Here is a 23,557-nt window from a genome sequence, read left to right on the forward strand (position 1 = left end):
AACTCCACCCTGTTCCAGTTAATGCAGCGGATCACACAGTCTACTTCTCAGTTTCTGACGACATTTGGCCACAATTTAGTTTTTCTTTTTCTACGTTTTCAGTCCACCACGGCCTACCTCGTAGCAGGTGGAACTAAGCATCCCGACCCCAATGGGCTGAGCCTAAGCTGGGAGCAGGACGCCGTGACCTCTGCAGCTCTCTGCGACCACACTACCTCTCGGCTAATGCAAACTGCGAAGGTGAACAAGCAGCTAAAGGATACAAAGGTAAGCCACAATGCTGCATTCTTATTATTTAATGAAAGCTTAATTCACGAGCTTTCCAGAAGCAACAACGCCCGGAGCACGTGCACACCTTCGCTGTCGCTTAGCTCCCACAGCCCCCGCCCCTGCCCCGCACATCAGTTTCCTCTCACTGGCGTCCCGGGTCGTTTCCTGGGAAACCCGGGGAGAGGACCCCACGCTGCTCCCTGTCTCGTCCGTCTCTCTCATCCCCGCTCCAGCAGCCTTTCCGCAACCTCTGCCCTTCCTACATCTACAACAGGAGCATAATCCTGAAGAGATGCAAGTTCAGTTATTAAAATAGGTTCACTCTTTTCTTCTTCCCCAAGTAATGGCTAAACTGTGGTACCTTCCTACAGTTGCCTTACTTCCCGCCTGCACAGATGATTTTGATGTGGGGTGATTCCCGTACAGGTTAGTAGCCAAGCGTGTGCAGTAGCTGCTACCAATGTCTTGCTTTGCTGTCTTCTTCCTTTGGCTTTTTTTCCTCGTAAGGTCACCATTCAGGTGTGATAACATTTGTAAATGTGGCTGCATTATTCCCAGGAAGAGCAGAAATCCTTGAATCCTTCCCCAAAAGTTCTACAATGGGAGAACTACAAATGGACCATATGGAAACTCATAGAAATGAAAGGATTACACAATGACTCTTCAAGGAAAAGGATTCAGACATCCATCTGGTTATAGGAAGTTCTTCTGCTGGGAGAAAGGAAAAAGGTAGCCACTCAGATATCTGAGAGACAGAGAAGGAATGAGTCTTCCAGAGAATCTTAAGACATTTCCCAGTGTCAGAAAGGTGGAAGGTCGTCCACTCAAGTTCCTAGAAATAATAATCATGGAATAACCTAGTCTTTAACTGGAAAGTTTCAGAGGTTTTAAAGATTTAACAGTACAAGAGTTACGACCCAGAATACTGAGTGTTTTCTAAATTTTCAGGGAAGGAAATGCCACTATCCAACCGACCCAGGAAAGCACTGAGGAAGTAGCGTGTACAAAGAAGTTTCCGACGGGATAAAACAGAGACGCTCCTGGATCAGCCACATTCTAACCTAATCCCTTTGTGGTAAATCTCGGGGGTGGTTACGAAATAGAAAACTTAGTGTAAGTAAGAAAATTTATAGGAGTCAATCAGAGGGTAAGGGAAGGAAAATGCCTTCTTAATCTGAAGGAAATACTTAGCGAGATGAGAAGTTCACAGCGCTAAGAAGCCCTACCGAAGGCAGTAAGAGTACTGTAAGGGTTCTGTCCATGCTCGTTAGCACACAGTGGAGAGAGAGACTTCTTAGATGTGAGGAGGGGGTGACAACTGCAGTACAAGTTCATATTTCATGCAGAAAGATTCAATTTCTTACTCATAATTTTTAAAATGTATTTTTAATAGATCTGCTTGAATTTCTAAAAAAAAAAAAAAAAAATCCCAAAATACATCCGTTTTAAACTTAAAATAAAAATCAGGTAAGTTAGGGAGCCCGAAGTCAATACACATTTTAGGTTCTAGTAAATACGCATTCAAAGTGCTTACAGGATCTGCTGAAAGACAGTTTCAAACAAATTAATGTCTCTATCACATACTTGGGTCAGAAGTCAGGACTACCCGGCTATTAAATGTTTACTTTGCTTCCAGTTCAGTTCCTGATACTGAGAACTAAAGCATGAGACAAAGATTCAACAGGACAATAAATATTCCACTGTGCTCTATGAATAGCTACAGTAACCAGCAAACAAAACAGTAGGGAAGACTGCCTCAAAGATTAAAAAATTATTAAAAAATGGAAAATTAAACAATGTCCCCCTGGCCTAAGGGTTACCTGTCGTTTAAGCATCATATAATCTCAATATAAACAAGTTATGCAGCAGAAGTTTAGTTTTAGGCCGATTTTTTGGACCTTCCCACCTTTCAGTGCGATTCGTAAAAGCCTATTTATGAAACATTCATTTCAGTGTAAATTTCAATTACGGTGATGTTAAAACAGGCTTTAATAGGGTAAGTTAATTGAAACGTACTTAGTTCAAAGTCCAACTGAAACTTTAAAAACTCTAATGTAATAAGATTTTGATTTCCTGAGTGAATGGAATCGATGTTCTGGACTCTACCTTGGGGTGAAGTCAGAGCTGTCCAAGGCGTTTCTCTGGGCAGCAGTTAAGACAGGATCTGAGGGCAGATCGTCCACAGGTTCAGCTACAGGAAAGGAAAAAAAACCCTCAGAATTACATAGTTAGCATGTTTCCAACACTGCTTCAGGAATTATGAGCCACTTATGTTTAAGTTTAACCACAATTTTCCTTATTACTTATAGAGAAATCTTAGCATATTTAATTTTCTCCTTAAATAATTTTCAAAAGGACAGATTTTCTTTAAACTGTTCTTGGAAGTGTTCTGGCTTAAAAAATCCACTTGACTGGGGCTTCCCTGGTGGCACGGCGGTTAAGAATCCGCCTGCCAATGCAGGGGACACAGGTTTCAGCCCTGGTCTGGGAAGATCCCACACACCAAGGAGCAACTAAGCCCGTGCACCACAACTACTGAGCCTGTGCTCTAGAGCCCGCAAGCCACAACTACTGAGCCCACGTGCCACAACTACTGAAGCCCACGCGCCCTAGAGCCTGTGCTCTGAAGCAAGAGAAGCCACCGCAATAAGAAGCCCGTGCACCGCAAAAAAGAGTAGCCCCCGCTCGCCACAACTAGAGAAAGCCCGCGCGCAGCAACAAAGACCCAACGCAGCCAAAAATAAATAAATGAATTTAAAAAAATCCACTTGATTAAGGCTAATTGGGAAAAAAAGGCTTAATATAAGATAAATAAACGTATTTAAAACAAAAATAAACGAGTGTCTAATTTTGCTAAAAGCTTTCACAGAACTTCAGTTGCACATGGTCACTTTTACATCTATGAAATAGTTGGTATTTTGGTAATCAATTAGAGACAATTTCATTGGTTAGTAATTAAAACCACTGTATAGTTTACATTTTTGTAAATAACGCTCATTTATTGTTTGCTTTGGAGGCCTAATGTAACAGCTGTTGAATATTTTGAATAGTGGGCTTCACAGATGAGATCACACAAAGCGACGTACATGAAAACGCTATGTTAACGGTGAAAAGCTGTACAGTATCGTTTGTGGTAACTACCGAAGACACCTGGCTTTACGCAGTGGCCTTCGGGAAGGGCCTCGGCTGCTCTCTAGGTCTGCCTCGTTACACGACAGCTCTGCCCTAAGCAGCTCGGAGGCACAACAGGTTAAACACTCATTTCCTGCATGTTTTCCAGAATTTGGCCTGGGACGCAGTGGGCCAGCCGACTGAAGGCAGCTCCTTCTACTCACCAGAGTGGTATCGCCCTCCCACGTCCCTTACCCACTGCCGCCTGAGTACGCAGTTTTCCCTCCTTCTTGATCTCTTGCTCTTCTTTAATATTTTTTGAGGGAAGGGGTGGGGATGGGGAGAAATAATAAGGGAAAATACAAAAATGGGGCACCAAGGAAAGCAGCTAGCTAGCTGGCAGGCACAGTAATCCCACTTCGTGCTGGGCAGACCGCTGGCAGCAGGAAGAGCCCAGAGTTACGACGGGGGCGAGTTCTCTAGTGGGCCCACACCTATCATGTGGAATTGATTTTCCCCTACAGAAATTAAACTCTGGTCTTATAATGGAAGCTGATGGAAAATTTGTTCTGCTTTCGAGAAAATACAGAAAGATTTTTTTTCTTCATTTCCAGAGATCTTTACAGTAACTCACCCCTTTATTTATATCTATGGGCAATCAATAGATCGTGGAACCGTAACAATCACAAAACCTACTAGGGTTAAGAATAAATATAACAAGCCCCTTTATGGTTTAAGGGCAAGCTCAAATTACAGATTAAAGCCAAGCCATAATTGGAGTGGCTTCTGGGCAACAATGTTAAAAACTCAGACTCTAACAGGGAACAAAAAGCTAGGGATGGGGGTAAAAGATGCAAAGAGAGGAAAGTGGGAAAACAGTTAAAGCTACAAGTCCCACAGCATAAGCCGTGGAATGCAGGGCTATTCTCGCCACCCCCTTTGCCTCCCCTACACCATGTCTGTCACGGAGAATTTAGTGGCTTTAAACGTTGAGAGAGACTTTATCAAGGCTAGACTAGGAAACAGCAACAGGCTTCCCTGTAAAAGAATAACCAGGTGAGGCTATCTGAACGCTCCATCCTGCTTGTTTACGGGAACATTGATCACCTCCTTGCGGACGAGCATCGCGGGGCTGGACGAAGGAGGGCTTCACGACCTCAAACCACCAGAAGAGCTCCGCCATGAACACCAGGTAGTTACTCTGTGCGAGAGGCAAGAAGTTAGGAGAGAAAGCAGGTAACGCCCGACCAGAAAGCAATGACAGGGAGTTACCTATTAAAACACAGCTCGAAATAGCACTCACCCATCAAAATCTGTGATTTTTTTTTTAAAGAAATGATAAAGCTTATAATCCCTAAGGCTGTGCCGTGGGTTACCTTCTCAGAAGCTTTCCATTCTCAGTTATATTCCTTTCTCCTGTATGTTTATTCTTCTCCTCAGCTGAGTCCTTCCTGCTTGGCTTTTACACCTGCTCAAACCTCTGCCACTGAACGCAGCCGAAACCGGCACGCGATCCTTCACCCTCCGGCATGCGCCCACGTGGCCTGCTCATCGCTTCGGACTTCTGTAACACCGGCCTCTCCCAACAACCTGCTCTCAGCCCTCCTCTCCCTAATCCACTCCAGTCTGGCACTCAGGCGCCCTCGCTCTGAGCCAGCATTTGCTCAGGTCACCAATGTCTGTGTCACTAAATGAAACAGATTTTTTTCGTCTTCGTTGCCCCCAAGCCCTCAGCAGCATTCGATACCCCTGATGTCTGAAAACTGCCGCCCACACCCACCAGCTATCGAACGGCCCCCAAAGGCATAACTGCACTTGCACATGCACTTTCTGTTTCTCTCACTGTGCCAGCCGTCTTCCCCACAAGTCTGATCAGATCCCATCCTTATTTCCCTGAACGGCAGCCACCTTCCCGGCGCACAAAGCAAACCTGGGAGTCACCGCGACACCGGCCTCTTTCTCCCCTCATACCCGATTCACCGCCGAGGCCTGCAGGTTCTGCGCCTCAACAGCCCTGGAATCCCCCCACTTCTCTCCACCTGCAGCGTCACTACCCTCACTCAAACTGTTTCCGCCTCTTGGTTAGCACACGGGCATTTCTTCTTCGGCTTATGAAGCCAAACTTTTCAAAATGAAACGCCCCTTCCCCCGCTCGCCCTCGCCCTTGGGAGACTGACGATAGTTTACAAGCGGGTACCTGATTGGGTCCCTTTTCAGTTTCCCCAGCTTCATCTAATACCATATTCTCCAGGGTTCCTCATCTTACCCATCAGACTATATGGTCAAAAGGACAAAGCTGTGCTCACTACTACATCTTCAGTGTTTAAGACAGTGCCTGGTACATAATAGATGTCCAATAAATATGTATTGAATGAACATATAAATGAATGAATAAACATATTATAAGAAAGGCCAGTCACTGGCAAAGCATCGAAATGTTGATACGGAATATCTCTGGGTAGTACGATGATTGTGATTTATAGTTTTTCTTTATACTTATCTCATAGTATACTTTCTAAAACCAAAGTACAAAATTATATCTAAAGCATCGGTGCTAGGTTCCAGCTCTACTAGTGCAGTTCACTGAAAGCTGTGTATATCTTTTGGAAAAACACTGTTTAAGTACCCCATAATTGTCTGTTGATAGGAAATTAATTACTATCTTAAGGACCCTGGAGCTCAACATCACTAATCATCAGGGAAACGCAAATCAAAACCACAAGCAGATACCAGCTCACACCTGTCAGAATGGCCATCGTCAAAAAGATAAGCGATAACAAGCGCTGATGAGGGCGTGGAGAAAAGGGAACCCTTGTGCATTGTTGGTGGGGATGTAAAATGGTGCAGCCACTATGGAAAACGGCATGCAGACTCCTCGAAAAATTAAAAATAGAACCACCATATGATCCAGCTATCTGGGTACATAAGCAAAGAAAATGAAAACAGATCTCTTGAGGAGATATCTGCACTTCCATGTTCACTGCAGCCAAGACATGGAAACGACCCGAGTGTCCACCAGCAGATGAATGGATGAAGATGTGGTGTACGTGCAGCCACAAGAAACAAGGGAGGTCTGCCATTTGCAACCACACAGACGGATCTCGAGGGCACTGTGTGAAGTGAAATAAGTCAGACGGAGAAACACAGACACTGTACGGCATCACTTGTACATGAAATCTGAAAAAGCCAGACCCACAGAAACAGAGTGGTGGTTCCCAGGGACTGGGGTAGGGGAAATGCAGGAGTACTGGTCAAGGCTGCAGATTCCCAATTATAAAATGAATACGTTCTGGGGATCAAATAATTATAGTTAATGATAACTGTATTATATACATGAGAATTGCTGAAAGAGTAGATCTTAAATGTTCACAACAAAAATGGTAATTATGTGACGTGATGAGGGTGCTGACTGATACTATGGTGATAATCTTTCTGCTGTATATAGGTGAATCAAATCAACAGGCTGTACACCTTAAACTTATACGATGTTATATGTCAATTATGGAAAAAATTTATTTTAAGCACCTTGGTAAGATAACTGTCCTAATAACATAACTGTAACGTGTCTGGCCACTAGATGTCAGCATAGTAAGAAATAATTTTCCCAGTAACTAGTTTATGAAGAGAATGTCTTTCTGAATTTATGATGATTAAACAGCAATAAATCTGTCACTATGTTCCTGGAATGGTACCAGATTAATTTCATTTAAGAGCTCTTCTTTGCTTCTTTCAGTTAAGACAGTCATGCAGCTGTACATTAACGTTCTTAAACACTGTAAATGACATCAAGGAATACAAACATACGGAACATAGAATAAAAAGTAAAAGTATGCTTTAACTCCTCTCCCTCAAATCCTAATACTGCAGTCAGAAGAAACCACTGTTAACAGTTCCGTGTTTATCTCTCTACAGACCTCTTCCCACGGCTCTGTATGTGTGCAGATGTGCATACAAACAGAAAAAGGATTTTTAAAATATATGTAAATTGCATCATGCCGCACATAAGGCGTGCTCCCCGCAGGCTTCCCTCAGTAACTCCTAGCGAGCTTTCCGCCTCAGTAAGATACCCCTGCCTCCTTCAAACAGCTGCTTTACAAGACGTTTCAAGTGTGGCCCTCCCAAGGTGGACTGCTGCCAACTCTTCACCGCCACGAACAATCCTTATACGTCCTTCTGTGCACTTTGAATGTGGTTAGACAACGCCCATCTGCCCTCTAAAAAGAGCACACCAGTTTACAAGTCCGCCACGAGGGGAAAAGAGGGCTCACTCCCTACTCCCCACAAACAGCTGTTACTCAAGTTAACAAATGACAAGGCGGCCAGCACCATGGACTGAGCAACCTCTTGCGGGCTTAGAGCCTTAAAATACTCATTTGAGGTCAAAACCGTGGTTCTGATAATTTAGCAGAGAACACAGAAAGTGACCAAAGTCTTCTCTGCAGATAAGTATCTATTTTTAAAGTGCCTGATTGAAGAAAATGTCTTTGTATCCAGATCATGCCCAGACTAAGTTGATCTAAACGTCAGGGATATATGTTATTTATTGGAAGTCCAAGGTATACAACTTAAGCAAATGTAACCTTACAATTCAATGTATTTAACGAGGTCATTTTTTTTCTTTGAGATCTCAGTAAAAGTATTTAAAATTTTTAATAGGAAGCGCCAGAAAAAGTATTAAGATAAATATGAAAATATCTCCTAACTTCCATTTTGGTAAAAACGGCAAAGTGTAAACATTCAAAATCCGTCCAGGTTTTTCTTGTGATGTGCTGGACAGTGGGGAGTGAGCGCTATTCTGGTCAGCAGGGGCAGTGGCTTATTCTGGAAACGCCGTTGCCCCTGGCTCCGCCAATCTGCCTCGCGGTAACCGAGAAACGGGTACAGGAGAAAGAGGCCGGAGAACAAGAATTTAGAGCGTCACGAGGCACTAGCGTTGCGCTGGGAGGGGTCCTTTGGCAGCTTCCATGAAGGTGGGCATCGCAGGCACAATTAGGACATAAAGCTGTCCCTCTCAGACTTCAAACAAATCGACTGTAAGATCGTTTATTCCTAAAGCCTTTAAACAGAAGTGTTAACTTCAGGCAGGTGTACGAGAGCCGTGAGGGAATTCTGCAGCTGCAGCTGCCGGTAACAACAAGGGCAGCGTTCCCACCATGAAGTTCTGGAACCTGTAGCTCAGAAGCCATCACGCCTTAGACACGCGTCTGTCTTCACCACTAGAAAGAACGCCCTGAAAGGATGGGGGTGGGGGGGTGGGGGTGGGGGTGGGTGTCTTTGTGTTGTCTGCTGAGTTATCCCAACCACCTAGAACACTATGAGGCGCTCAATAAACATTTCTTGAAAGAAAGGCACCAAGCAACGGCCCGAAGCTGAGAGGCCATGTGATGTCCTGAAGCAAGGGACAAGCGTATGGCTAGTAAATGCGATGACTTCCTAAAAGGTTCATTTCCAGGTAACTGTGATATTTCCTTCCCTCTTCCTTTCCCAAGGCTCTGCCTCAAGTTCTGGGACCTGAGGGCCCCTTCTTCCCAGACAGAGTCCACAGTCCTGCTGAGTGTCCCGAGCGGCCACACCTCCTGCACGCTCCCCTCAAGCGGCAGCAGCCCTCCAGGACCCAGAAACGCTTACTGGCCCGTCCTCTGTTTCGCTAACAACATCAGAACAATGGTTTAATTCTGTACTATGACATTAAGCTTAGCTTTGCACTACAAAAGAAACCTGTAGCTAACAGTGTAGGTTTTTAAGAAATAAGAAATAAAATAAAATCAGCAGAAAAATCAAACAAAAACGATTTTTTCAAGAGTTCTTTTGCCTGAAATTACAGTTAATTTTGTAAGCTTAAAGCAGCTATACTGTTTATGTACCTGGTTATATGTTTTTTCAGCAAACTTGAACAAACAAAGGGGAAGAGGATGGTTGAAATACCTTTATGGAGGAGGCGGCGTACAGCATGTCTTCCAGGGCGAAATGGCAACACTGGTTCAAATATTCTTGGCAAAATTCTTGAATCAGCTGCAGATTATAGAGGCTATCAGCCAATGACATGGTTTCTTTCAAGCAAATGTCTTCAAACAGGAAAAGAGCCAGGGTTAATTCTGATAATGTACATTTCATGTTCATTTTGTAATTACCTTAATACAGATACACAACTACGTAGAATCTGTCTGACCCACACACGTAACGGCAGTGATCACTACACAGAGGCTTGGAGACCAAGCACTCCTTCGCTCAACTACTTCCTAGAATTATACATAAATGTTCTTCTTAAAAGAAGCCGTCATTACTTATTAAATTTACTGCCTTAAATATTTCTTACCATCTATCCGCAGTTTCGAGACATTTCAGTGGAACACTTACCTTCTAATCTGACGACACCAGGACAGTAAAAATGAATAAGGGCAGCTAACGCACAGCCATCCGAGCCGTCTTTCAACAAATTTTCTACCAACGGAATGCAAGGCAGTTGCTTAAGCAATGTCTGCTCTTTCCTGTAACGAGCCTACATTTAAAGAAAAAAAAGGGTGAAACTGAATAAGTACTAAGCAACATACAGGAAAAAGACAGTATTGTAGATTCCAATGTATCAGTAATAAAATATAAGTCAAGAGAAATGAGAACTACTCACCAACATCCTTCTTTTCTAAACATCACCTAGACCTCACTTTACCAACAGCACTTTGGTTCTGAAGCCAAGTACTTAACGTAACATTACAGCGCTCATTTACGTGAAATTCACTTAGCCTAATTTACACGTGAAAGCATCACAAAATGGATTTTGAACACTTGTTATCCAAATCATCAGTTCTGCTCTTTTGCAGATGATGAAATTCTTTCACTTTAAGGGTAGACTTCACTTAGACCACACGTTCTCACATGGAAAGAGTGAGACTCGAGCTGAAAGAATGAGGAGAGTTGGGAGAGCGGGCAGAGGAATGTGAAACCATTCTTAAAGGAAATGTGGCGAGAAGAAACATCACGTTAGGAACTGGAATAATATTCAATACCATGAAGGTATTCTGGCTCCTCATCTGAATGCTGAGACAATGCAAATGAAGTGTAACGACTCTGCAACTGAAAAACACCCTCCTGGCTGAGGTTGCATTAACCAATACCAGAGCAAGTACGAGGGTTTCTGCTCCCTCGCAGAAAAACAGATGACATTCTTGTTTTCTAAAGACGGGCTGGCGTGAGTGGATACAAACGTGTAAGGCGGTTCTCTAGACATGAGACGTGCTGTAGAACTCAGAGGTCACGAGAACGAGCTCTTAAGCCAGATCACCTAGGCTCAAGTCCTGGTTCTGCCACTTCTTAGCTCTGTGATCTTGGACAAGGTACTTCAGTGCTCATTTCTCGCTTTCCCCATCTGTGAACTGGGGACAATCACAGTACCTACTTCACAGCAGCACGAAGGACTACAGAAGATGATGGACAGAAAGTGCGATGCACACACGGGCACACAGCGGGTAATCGCCAGTGGTCAGCTGCTACTAGCTATTAGCTCTCCTCAGGCCAAGAAAAGTAATGCTGAAGGCTTAATGAAGGTGCACACTGAAGTACTTTCTTAGCAAACTTTACAATTATAGTGGTTACTGATATTTAAATACAGCTTTTTTTAAGTAATCAAAACTAATTTTTCTTCTAACTCCATCTAACCTGATTATATTTCATAATTAAAATACAATTATGAAATATAATACTTTCGTGAGAATAACAGAAAAATATTATAATTTACTGAAAGAGAAAATTTACTATTTGGTGGTGAGGTCAGATTTCCTCTAAATGATATCCCTCAGAAGAGCACACACGTTCAAGGAGACATTTATCCCTATTTTCCTGTCACTGGCTACTCAAGAGCAAGGTTCATGGAACATCTCTTCCTCCGAAGATTTTCAGAGGAGCTTGTTCTTATGAATCAGTGGGGACTAGACATCTGTGTTTAATGGTATGTTCCAAACTCATAGACTACCTATATTCAGAAAAAAAAATCACACAGCTACACTACATAAATTCTTTAATTGATTACTGACTTTTACATAATCCTTAGAAAACGTCCTCATTTTGCTGCTGGCAGATGGTTTAAAAATCAGCCATGAAAAAAGAGGAGAGAGGAGGGGAGGAAGGGGGAGAGAGAAAGAAATCAGCCAGTGGCCTCTTCCGGCCTTACGCTGCCCCTCACACTTGGTAGTAAGCACCCTTCCAGGTCCTCTTGGGCCGGCTAGAAACAAAAGAGCCACCTCTTGGGAATCCCCTACATGGGCTGGGCTCAGGGCCAAACTTCCCAGATCTCCAGGTCTACCCTTGTTTTCGGCCCACGGTCTGAACTGGACTGAGCTGAGTGCCCAGCGTCATGGAACAAAGAACTGAACTGTGTGCTGTGTTGTACCGCACCCTGCACAAGGCACACACAGACACACACGTACAGAGCTTCATAAGGCTGCAGCCACAGAGGCCCACGGCTTAGACCAATCAGAGGTTTATACGTGGCACGCCAAAACATCTTCCTGAAGATTATATCCTAGGACAGGCATCAGGTAAACCAACTTTTAATACTCCCTGAAAGTTCATCTGCAGTTCACAAAGGTTACAGAGTCTTTTATACTTGAACATGCTCTATGCCTTACAAACTTACTGCTCTTTCTACAAATGGAGAAATCTGGCATTTAAAAGGGACATACTTTCCATCTTTCAACATTATGGTGCACTTCTAAGTTACATTTCTGTTTCTGAGGGTGTAAAATACTTAAGTGGTCTAACCCCCAGATGTCACCGTGAAAGATCAACTCTTCAAGTCAAACCAGAATTCAATCTAGCTCAGGTCCAGTGCTGGGAGGGACACAGAACCTGTCACTTCTTTATTACACAAAAAGTATCCTCTACAGTTCAGGCCAAAAGGAAATGATCCTTTCAAAAAGATGACTTTACAATACAAATAATTTACATGTGCAATTCATATTCACGTTTACTAACATTATTAAAACTAATGCAAACCTGTCTCCATACTTTTTTTGTTACCTAGTTACTGATGGTCTGTGAATACTGACAGACTAGCTTACACTTTAAATTATTTTTAAAGCTTCTAATCCAAAATTTGACTAGATTTTAAAAATCTTTCTGTTTTACATTATGATCAAAAACACCTTAAAATCCAATCTCTACTAGTGACTAACAGAATTCTACGTAATGACCATATCGGCAAGACATAAACGATACCATTCTACAATTACACTTCTGGAGAGCAAGTTGAAGAAGCTGTGCAAACTTACTGGAACCAATTTCCAAAACCATTTGGAAGGAGACTTCAGAGGAAGCAGCAGGAAAAAAGGGGAAGCAAAAGGTAAAGGGAAAATTCATCAGAAGTTTTTAAAATTAACAAGTTATAGTAAAGTTTCTGTTAGTGGAGTTCCAAGTTTATAGTTCTCAAAACATTTTTTGAAGGTTAATACTTTACAATTTAGCTTAAACTATAGAGGTTCCTAACGATAAAGACCACCACCTTCCCTCCCCTCTCTCCTCTCCCAACATGGATGTGCGTTTTTAGGGTACCCAGGACATGCTGTGTACTTCGGCAGCAAAGAATTTTACCTCCCAGTTCTGGGATCACATGTCACGTTAGAAACTAAATTTATATCACAAGAGGGAGTAGAGAGATTCTAGGGCTGGACTTGCAATCATTAAAATTCTTAGACGTTAGGAGGCCAAGTCTGATAAGGTAGACTTCTTCCCAGAAGGAAAAGAAGAAAGACTGTTTCGTAAGTGCATGAATAAAAGCAAATAACAATGTAGAATTGAACACAGTGATCATTTCTTTTAATGACATAAAGAATGTCTTTCAATTAATGGGGGATAAAAAACCAGTTGGCAATTCTCACCAGTTAGTATTTTTATAGAGTCTCTAAGGCAAGTAGCTACTAACACAAAGAGAATGTAAATGTTATTAATTTTACTATCTAGGGGTGTTCCAAAGAATATAATTTTATGTCTTTAAGAAGATGAATATACAATAAGCCCATAATTTCATAATTTGTAACTGTTTATCTTGGTATTTCCTAGCACAGTTTTCTGGCAGCCCTAAATAAATATTTGTTGAAGTGAACCAAACTAAATGGGGTCTGAGTTAAAATTCCTATTCAACTTCTATGCAGAAAGTTTTTCCTACAGAAATTAATAGCACAAATAACAGTATTCGGAAAAATAATATAAATGAGGTATTTTCAAGAACTTCAAAGATCAGAAAAATGTCATCTCAAGAATCAGAAAAATACCAGCTTCCCACAAAGAGATAATATTTCCAATAATGTTTTCTTATTGCATCGGGAAGAATAACCCTAATAATTTTTTTGCATGTATTTGAATCTCTCGTTTAACCAAAAGTTTTTGGCAGCTGCGGTCATAATAGCCATAAAAAGTGCACGAGCAGGACCAGAGAGCAGGAAGCCCCCGGGAACGCGTCAGGATTCCCAGTGAATGACAGGAATTTCAAAAACAGGAGTTCTCTCGTTTCTGAGACTAGAAGAATCCATAACACAGAAACTGACGATAACAAGAAACTACTATGGATTATACAAAACAGAAGATAAGCAAAGGAGTCTCTCGTGGTTCAAATGAGTCCGCATTTCTTGCAAAATATTCAATACTTGACCTTTTTACTAATTCAGACAACTCTGAAAGAGCTCCCAGTGGCTGCAGCTGGAAAAACGGAACAAGTCAATACCACAGACTGGATGGTAACCCAAACTATACAACACACACTGGAGCCCATAACAATACAAATTCACACAGACTGGATTGCACCACCAAGTACAGGGCACATACACACCCATCCACATTGATACAAATAAACGGCTGAAGGACATAAATAGATGGAGAAAGTACGAATCTCACTTACAGAATTCCAGATGGTGTATATACTCTTCCCTTCAGGGAGGGAGCTTAACTTCCCTCTCCTGGAACACGGGGTGGATTCAGTGACCCACTTCCAAAGAAAAGAGCATCAGAGGGGGAAACAGAAACTTTACAATGAAGGAGACCACTTTCAGCAAGTGGTCAAGGTGGACACCATCAGTGACAAATCGTGTTCATGCCACGTGCTCCCTGATGTGGCGTGATGAGATGTGAAGCCACTTCTGTGGTGTTCTTCTCAAAAGGCCCACAGGCCCAACCTCATCACAGGACACAGGAGACAAACCCCCATTCAGGGACACTGGTAAAACACCTGGTCAGGACACAAACTGGTATAATGTACATAAAGTCTGTAGTTTAGTCAATGAGAATGCACCAATGCTATCTTCTTGGTGTTGCCAAATAGGCCACGATTACGTAAGATGTTAACATTGGGGGAAACTGGACGAAGCTGTACTATCTTTGGAACTGCTCTGTAAATCTAAAATTATTCCACAACAAAGTTGATTTCAAAAATAAATACACATGAAATTAGGTGAAGGTGGGCAAAAGGCACAAACAGTTACAAGATAATAAGTACTAGGGATGTGATGTGCAGCGTGCTGTCAACACTGCTGCATGTTACATAGGAAAGCCGCTAAGGGGGTAAATCCCAAGGGTTCTCATCACAAGGAACAGATAGGTTTTTCTATTCCTTTATGCTGTATCTATACGAGAGGATGAATGTTCACTAAATCTATTGCGGTCACCATGTATGTAAGTCAAATCATTATGGCGCACACCCTAAATTTACACAGGGCTGTAGGTCAATTAGATCTCAATAAAACTGGGAATGAACGAATCAGTGAACAAATGAATAATGATGGACAGAAACAGATTATAACCCATTAAATAAAATAAGAATCCATCAGTTCATACAGATAATAAAGAGAGGATAGGTAGATTGATAAACAGATGAGGTCACATTTGCTTATAATAGAATCCTAACTAATAAACGTAGAAGAAATGATAAAGTTAGAGAATTGCCATTTTGTAACCGCCATAGTAAAAAGTAACTGAAGTAGGTATCGTCAATAAATGCTAAGTCTAGGAGGTGGGGAAACACTAAGAGGAACAGAATATTTACAGTCTCAAAGCACCCTCCTCTCCAATTACTTATTACGAAAGGAAAAATAATCGTCATGCAGTCAAAAAAACCCAAACAACATCTGAACCAACTGATCAAAATTAGTATCACCTAGTAGGGGCAAATGGATATCACACGCCTGTGGATACAATACTGGGAAAAGGACACACTTTACATAGTATTCTAGGCTAAAAAAAGCACAACTTAATCTAACGATGAGGAACTATCAGAAGAACTGAAATTGAGGAATATTCTATGAAAATGACCTGTATTCTTAAAAAATGTCAAGGTCACGAATGAAAAAGAAAAGCTGAGGACTGTTCCAGTTTAAAGAAGATGAGAGATACAACAGCTAAATACCTTACCTGACCCTGGACTAGATCCTGGACTAGAAAAATATATAAAGTTCAATTGGGATGACTGACAAAACTAGAACATAGGCTGTAAGTCTGATCAAAGCACTTTATTGACATTGTTACCTATCCTGTGGTCGTGTAAATGAATAGCTTTCTTCCTAGGAAATATACATTGAAATATTTAGGGGTGAAGGGGTATGATACATGCAACCTTCTTTCAAATGTTTCAGAAAAATGTACACATATATACGTCTGTGTGTGCAACATGTAATGCACAGAGCACACAAAATGTTACACTGATGAATCTGGGTAAAGGACATGTAAGGGTTCTTTGAACTATTCTTGCAACTTTTTGTTAAATCAGAAATATTTCAAAATAAATGTTCTTAACAAGTTATATTAAATCCATCCCAATCCAAATCTTTGTAGGGTCTTGTACCCAAATGCACAAGACTACTGATCTATAAAGCTGCTGAAGAAATCTCATTTTTATAGTACTCTTAGGCAAAGATTAAAATCACGGTACTAGGATATCTAACTAATGTATAAGTTTCTTCAGACCAAATCATCTTTATAAAATATTGCTTGGAGAAAAAAAAGTTATGGTACCATCTCTGAATTTTAAAAATGTTTAAATATATACATAAATGTGAAAGTTGATAAGGAAGAATTTTGTTTTTACAAGAATGTAAATCAAGAATATAATGATTATATTTCTAGCCAAAGCAAATAGTTCAAATGCCCAAAATCCCACTGTTGGGTAACAGAGCAAGGCTGCATCACCTACTCTGTGCTTGGCAGTGTGCTCTTCATGAGGACCCCTGTACTTCACAGACTATGTGAAATGAACACTTACCTTCACAAAGATTTTCACAATGAGAAAAAGGATAAAATTCATTTGAAAATGAAGGTATTGAATCTAAAACATGGCACAGATGAACTTATCTACGAAACAGAAAGAGACTCACAGACATAGAGAACAGACTTGTGGTTGCCAAGGGGGAGGGGAGATGGGGGAGGGATGGAGTGGGAGTTTGCGATTAGCAGATACAAACTATTGCATATAGGACGGGTGAACAACAAGGTCGTACTGTACAGCACAGGGAACTATATTCAATATCCTGGGATAAACTGTATGGAAAAGAGTATGAATAAGAATGTATATATGTGTATAACTGAGTCACTCTGCTGGACAGCAGAAATTAACACAACATTTTGTAAATCAACTAGACTTCAATAAAAAAGTAAATGAAAACAAATAATAAAAGAGGAAAAAAATGAAAATGAAGGTATAAATGCTATGCTTGTGCTCAAGTAAAAATGTGTACTGACCCAAATATTTAAGTGAAGCACACTCATTCATTCATTTACTCAATCACTCACTCAGCAAATACTGGCTGTGAGGTCAGTATGTACAATTCCATGGGCCAAGTGCTGTGAAAAAGTCAGAGTGACGTGATCCAGTAGTGTCTGGATACCATAGTTTGCTTTTCTTAAAGGTCACTTAATCTGCAGTTGTTTGGAACACAAATAGCATTTTTTTCCACAGAAACAAGGTTTACTGGATCCTATGTCAGCATATAAAATCCCCATTTAGTTTATAATGTGTATGCAAAACTACAGAATTAAATCATATATATAATAAACGAGGTTTCCATGGAAATCCTGTAACGCAGGATGATGCTGAACCTTATTCCTGATTAGAGCCAGGAGCAAAACGGGGGGTGGGGGGGCAGGATTAAATCCATCTCTAGGGCAAGGATTTCTACTACTAAAGGGAGGGAAAGAGCAAGGGGGGAAACTGGAAAGGGCTGGGGGACTCAAGGGACAAGGCGGGGGCAGAGCTGGGGGAAGCAGGGAAGCGGGTGCAGATCTCCACTGGGGAAGGTGGTCAACAAAGACAAGAATCAAGCCCAGGGAAACCACTGTGACCCCAAGCACCAGATTGAGACAGAAGTGTAGGTGGTCTCCGCACAACTTGCCTGGCGCAGCTGGTGATGCACAAACCAGCTTTTTCCCTTTCCCTCCTCCGGTCTCCTCTCTTACAGAGTATCAGTAACTAGCAGCATTCGCCCAAAATGAACAGACGTGCTGTATAATAATGAAGAGACTTAAAATAACCCAGATGGAAAATAAAGTCTCTGCATAAGATAATTTCTTATACCTCAATTCAAATGCTAGACAACATGTTTAGAGGGCTCTCATTATAATATATTAAAAGATGTAGGAAATATACTTTAGGTCTTAGTATATAACAAACACAAACACACAAGTGTTTGGAGAAAAAAACTCTAAGAGCCTGTTCAAGAAGTTTAAAGAATTAATCCGTGTTAATGTTTCTTCTTCCTTCACAAAATAACCATATGTACAACTTACAATTCCTGGAATGTAATTTTAGAGGCTGGTCTTACTACAAGTCATTATAAGGCTGATATATTGAAAAATGTTTTCCTGTTTCATATATTTTATCAAACAAAGACAAACCCATTATTTTTTGCCAAAAGAATGTCAGAAGCTGAGCTCTAGTCATTAACAAATTTTCCTAAACACCGTCATCCAATTAACCTTCATTTTGCACTGCTACTTACTTGGTATTTATGGAAAGGCTTTCTACGGTACAGTTAAGATCACCAAAAACTAATTTGATGAACACACTCTTAACGCTTCCCCAAACAGCACACACATATGAACACAGGGTCTCACAAAGGCGCCTTTTTTTCTTAAGAACATGTACCTTTTGGCCTCCTGAAGCTTCCACTGTGTGGTGGTCTTTCAATTTCTGTGTTTGTTCCATTATGTCTTTCAAATGTTCATTTACCTTAAAATATAAAAACATTAATTTGAATTTATAGTCAAATATAACAGTAAAATAACATGTACCTTAAAATGCCTGTGTTCAGATCTCTGATGTCAAATACCAGTACCATGCAAATGAACAGAATTCCATTTTCCCAACCAGAAAAAAGTATTTTACAGGTGTTCTGTTTGAAATTCTAAAATTCATGACTTTACCAAATACTTGTTGAGTACCTAGTACATGTCAGGTACTAGCTGGAGTGCTAGGGGGAAAAAAAGGTACTTGATAACTTCTGTTTTAATGCTTGGGAAACAATAAAACTTTTTTCAGTAAAAAGTTTACAATCTCTTTTAGGACTGCTAAGTGAAAATTATTTTCCTCAAAAACACTCGGAATCAAACTCTTTTTTTTTTTTTAAATGTCTTCCTTGTGTTTTATTCTTTTCTTTAAAATAAATTTATTTATTTATTTATTTTTGGCTGCGTTGGGTCTTCGTTGCTGCACGTGGGCTTTCTCTAGTTGTGGCGAGCAGGGGCTACTCTTCATTGCGGTGAGCAGGCTTCTCATTGCAACGGCTTCTCTTGTTGCAGAGCACGGGCTCTAAGCGCCCAGCCTTCGGGAGTTGTGGCACGTGGGCTCAGTAGTTGTGGCTTGGGGGCTCTAGAGCACTGGCTCAGTAGCTGTGGCGCGTAGTCTCAGTGGCTCCGTGGCATGTGGGATCTCTGAGCCGGACGAGGGCTCGAACCCGTGTCCCCTGCATTGGCAGGCGGATTCTTAACCACTGCGCCACCAGGGAAGCCCTGAATCAAATTCTTAGGCTGTGATCTCATAGGCATGTCCCTGGATCATGAGTAGGTTTTCATGTGGTCATAAGGCCACAGTTAAAATACATGAAAAAATTTTGCATATGGGAACTTCTTAGGGAGAAGAAGTTATCTTCTTCAGTTATCTTCCCTGACTTATCTATCAGATTGTTCAAACAGCCCATAATTCAAGATGATTAAGAGACACTCTGTCTAGTGCAAAAGTATTTCTTCAGAATAGTTCAAACAAGTTTGGATTCTGAGTCACTGATTTTAAGGTCAGTCCAGTAATAATAAGCAAATGCTCAAGTTAATTAATAATGGCATTCTGGAAACTCTGAATGGTATTATCAACCACTGTAACTCTAAACTAAATCAATAATTTTCTAACCTCTTCTGCTGCTTAAAATTCAGTTCAGTGCCTAAGAAAAAAAGACTGAAGAATTTGAATTTATGATAAATTTAACTAACAGTTACGATACACTCCGAGGCGTTAGAAGGAATTTAACCAACACACAGATTCATCTTGGGCTGTACTGCCAAGTAGGCTGCCGTGCTCTAAGATCTTAGGGCGCCGACTTGGCAGCGTAAAACACTCTTCCGAAGAGACAGCAGACGCAGAAGCGACCCGGCTCTGACTCAAAACCCCCACTCACAAGCCACGACCTTAATAATTTCCTGATACCTGAGCCCTCGTTGCCAGCTGGAATAAAACCTACTTCACAAGAGGTCTGGAGACGATGGCTCTAAGACGGTCCCCAGTGATCCCCCTGAGTGTGGGCAGGGCCTATAATTTGCTCCTACCCAACAGAATACAGCTAAGGGGATGGGATACCACTTTGGCGCTTACGTCTCGCACACTAAGACCCACTCTCTCCTGCTGGCTTTGAGGAAGCACGCAGCCATCCCTCGAGCTGCCCTACAGAGAGGCCTGCATGGTAAGGAGCTGGGGGCAGCCTCCGGCCAGCAGCCAGTGAGGAACCGAGGCTCTCCGTCCAACTGCTGGACCTAAGCCCTGCCAACAACCATGTGGGCTTGGAGTGGACCCTCCACACCCAAACTTTCCAATAAGACCCCGGGCCTGGGCAACACCTTGACCCAACCTTGTGACAGACCCTGAAGATGGAGCATGCAGGTAAGCAAGGTCTGGATCCCTGACCCACAGAAACTGGTAATCCTGAGATGATTATAATAAGTGAGTAAATAACTGAGCTACCAGAAGTCTTAAGCAGTTAAGTTTGTGGTAATTATTACAGCAAAACAACTAATACAGAGAATAAAAGAGATAACGTATAAAATGTACCAAGTAAAGTGCATAATACAGAGCACAGACCCCATAAATAGAAACTACTGCCATTACTTAGAAACAACACACCCCCAATGTAATTCCAGATATTACATGTCTGTAAGGGCTTTAACAAATCCTACTCAAAATACTTTAAGTTGATGTAATGGCATAAATCATCCAAAATACCAAACTCATGATTATAAGAAGATTTTACATGTTGATAATTCATTAACTTTCTAATAGGGAAACTACACGGAAAGTACAAGACCTGGTCACTTCAAGTTATTTAACCTACCTGGGTACACAAGACAGATAAATGAGATAATTAGCTTAGTAATTCTTAAGCCAGTTCCCAGATGCTGCTTAGAAAGTTCTAGCACTAAAGTTGAGTCATGACATTCTTTGCGCAACTCATAGATAAAAGTTAAAGATGTGTGTGTATCAGAGAGCCCATCACGACTTGGAGGCGGTTCACCACTGGAACGAGCGCTGAGGACCAGTGAACTAGAGAACATACAACGAACAGCCGGCGCTGGCATACGAATTAAAAATAAATGTGCTAAAACGTCACATGCATTTTTAAATATCCATTAATTTAAAAATGGACACTAGCTTTTATTTAATTTTTTTCATTTAAAAATACAAAATAGTCCTGTGTATCCTTGCCTTGATTCAAGTCTAAAGTCAGTCAATACTTTTTCCTTCCTCCTGAATAATACAAAAACCTTAGAAAGGCTTTAATTCAAATCACCTCCTCTCACCCCTCATGTTACTTTAACCTAGCAACATAGTTCTCCCTTTTTAAGGGCCTCAGAATTAGGCACGATGATGATTTTTTAATAACACTTGCTTAGATTTACCCATGTGCACACCAACCCCCATTTTTATCACTGCTTCCTACACCCCACCTCTTCCTCTAGGTTCCCCTTCTTTCTTCCTGAAGTACAACCTTTCAGTACTTCTTTCTGCAAAGGTCTGAATGATAGACCACCTCTGTCTGAACAAATCTCGATTAAACTTTAGTCCTGGGCCAAAGTACAGAACTCTAGGTTCATCGCTATTTTTCTTCGGCACTTTGATGATCTTGCTGCACTGTCTTCTGGCTCAACTATTACTGCTGAGATGTCTACTATCGCGTTCCTTTGAGAGAGACTGTCTTTTATCTGTGCTTTCTGCAGTTTCATTGCTATATATGTAGGCGTGGATTTATTTTAATTTCTCCTGCTTCAAACTCACGATGGTTCCTGAATTTGAACGTCTATGCCTTTCATCTATTGTAAAACATTTTCATCCACTGTCTCTTCAATTATTCTCTCCCCAGCCTACCCACTCCCTGTTAACTCCTTTTGGAATTCCAATCAGGCCTCTAGGCAAGTCTGTTAACCTCAATGTCATATATCCCATCTCATCTCTCTGGGCTGATTCTGGGTAACCTCTTCTCGTTAATTAACTCCCCTCTTCAACTATGTCTAATCTTCTGTTTAATCTTTTTATTTCAACGACTAAAATTTTCAATTTCTAAAGTTATATTTTATTCTTTTTCCAATATACCCTCCACGCTGCCTTATTCTTTCCTATGGCCTTTATTCCGTGTTTTATTTTCAGCCACTCAAGCATTTATTTTTGTCTTTTCAGACTGCTCTGCTCTCCGCAGCTCTGGCGTGTGGGCCTTGTTTGTCAGGTTTGCTGACTCTCCCGTGTACGTGACGGCATCTTCATCATTTCCTAAAGGCTTGTTGTTGGTACTTTTGCATCTGCGAGAAGAGTGTCCCTCCCCCACTGCTGGGGACTCCCACGGTTTGGGTGTAGAAGTGACCTTCAGAGCAACTTTACCGCTGCTGGTCTGCCAGGTGCCAGGAAGATACCACTGGCCTGGCACTGGGCTTTCTGGTCATCTGTCGCCCCCCCACCCCACGCTCAGTCCAGGAGACCTCCTCCCCAGACCTGGAGGGAGATGCAAAGTCAGCCCAAGACGACCCGACAGGCCGCATCTTCTCGCCAGGGGGTGGTTTAGGTGTGGGCCTGAGAACCACCCTCCTGGGGGAGGCCTTCTGGGGGGAAGGTTCCTTTGCTGATAGCAGCGCCCAGAAGACCCTACTCTCATCTTTGCCGGACACCGTTATGACTGCACGTGTACGACCTCTGGAATCACCGCAGCCATCGTAAAACCATGCGTGGAAGTAGCCCCGTGGCAAAGCTGGAACCCCTGCATTACTGATGACACTAACACCGACAGGGCCCACCTCCAGGTGGCACTTAAGAGCAACGACATCGCGGCCGGTGTGCTCGTTTCCACTGAGGGCGCGAGCTCTTGGTGGGTGTCCACAGAGGTCACGGTTCCAACTTCCCGCAACCGGCAAAACCCACGGCCTCCTCTGGCATCCAGCGACTCTCGAGTCCCGGCAGAGGCTCCACGGCCCCTGAGAGGCCACCAACGCCTGCAGCCCCACTTTGTTTCTGGCACCCGACAGTTTCCTTTTCTGTCTCTGATGCTCAGCTCTGTAGCATAAACCTTTCCAACTGCATTTTATCAAACACGTCCAGGAGTTTGTAACAGGAAGGGCTACTGCTGAATGTGACACGCTGCCAAAATAACTAAAATGTTCTGTCCCGGCAACATGTGTTACAAGGCGTCATAACGTCCATGCATCTTGAAGCATTTTGATGGATTTACCAATTATGGGGGGGAGGGGTTGACAGGGCCCAAACTTGGGAAAGTTTATAACTTTTTCTGGGTTTTTGGTTTGGTCCTTTTTCTTAGCATTTTCTTTTCTTTTCTTTTCTTTTTTTTTAAGTTAAAAAAGAAACACTTTCAAATTCAATATCAGGTAGTTGTAACTGATCTGTCAGTTTGGAAATATCCTCATGATTTTTTAAATAGTCCTTATCTGATTCTCTCCACAAAGC

General features: G+C 41.9%; 1 protein-coding gene across 1 annotated transcript in view; it reads right to left on the bottom strand.

Annotated features, from left to right (window-relative positions):
* Positions 1 to 23,557, bottom strand: part of CAMSAP2 (calmodulin regulated spectrin associated protein family member 2) — a 98,153-nt gene that overhangs the window by 15,139 nt on the left and 59,457 nt on the right. The window contains exons 4-8 of the mRNA XM_082832695.1: positions 18,497 to 18,580; positions 9,739 to 9,880; positions 9,307 to 9,446; positions 4,489 to 4,582; positions 2,377 to 2,461 (exon numbers count right to left, since the gene is read on the bottom strand). Of these exons, the coding sequence (XP_082688821.1) occupies positions 2,377 to 2,461; positions 4,489 to 4,582; positions 9,307 to 9,446; positions 9,739 to 9,880; positions 18,497 to 18,580 (545 nt within the window). The remainder of the gene's footprint in view (positions 1 to 2,376; positions 2,462 to 4,488; positions 4,583 to 9,306; positions 9,447 to 9,738; positions 9,881 to 18,496; positions 18,581 to 23,557) is intronic.

Source organism: Leucopleurus acutus, assembly GCF_964270905.1.
Source record: "Leucopleurus acutus genome assembly, chromosome: 2".
Lineage (NCBI taxonomy): Eukaryota > Metazoa > Chordata > Mammalia > Artiodactyla > Delphinidae > Leucopleurus > Leucopleurus acutus.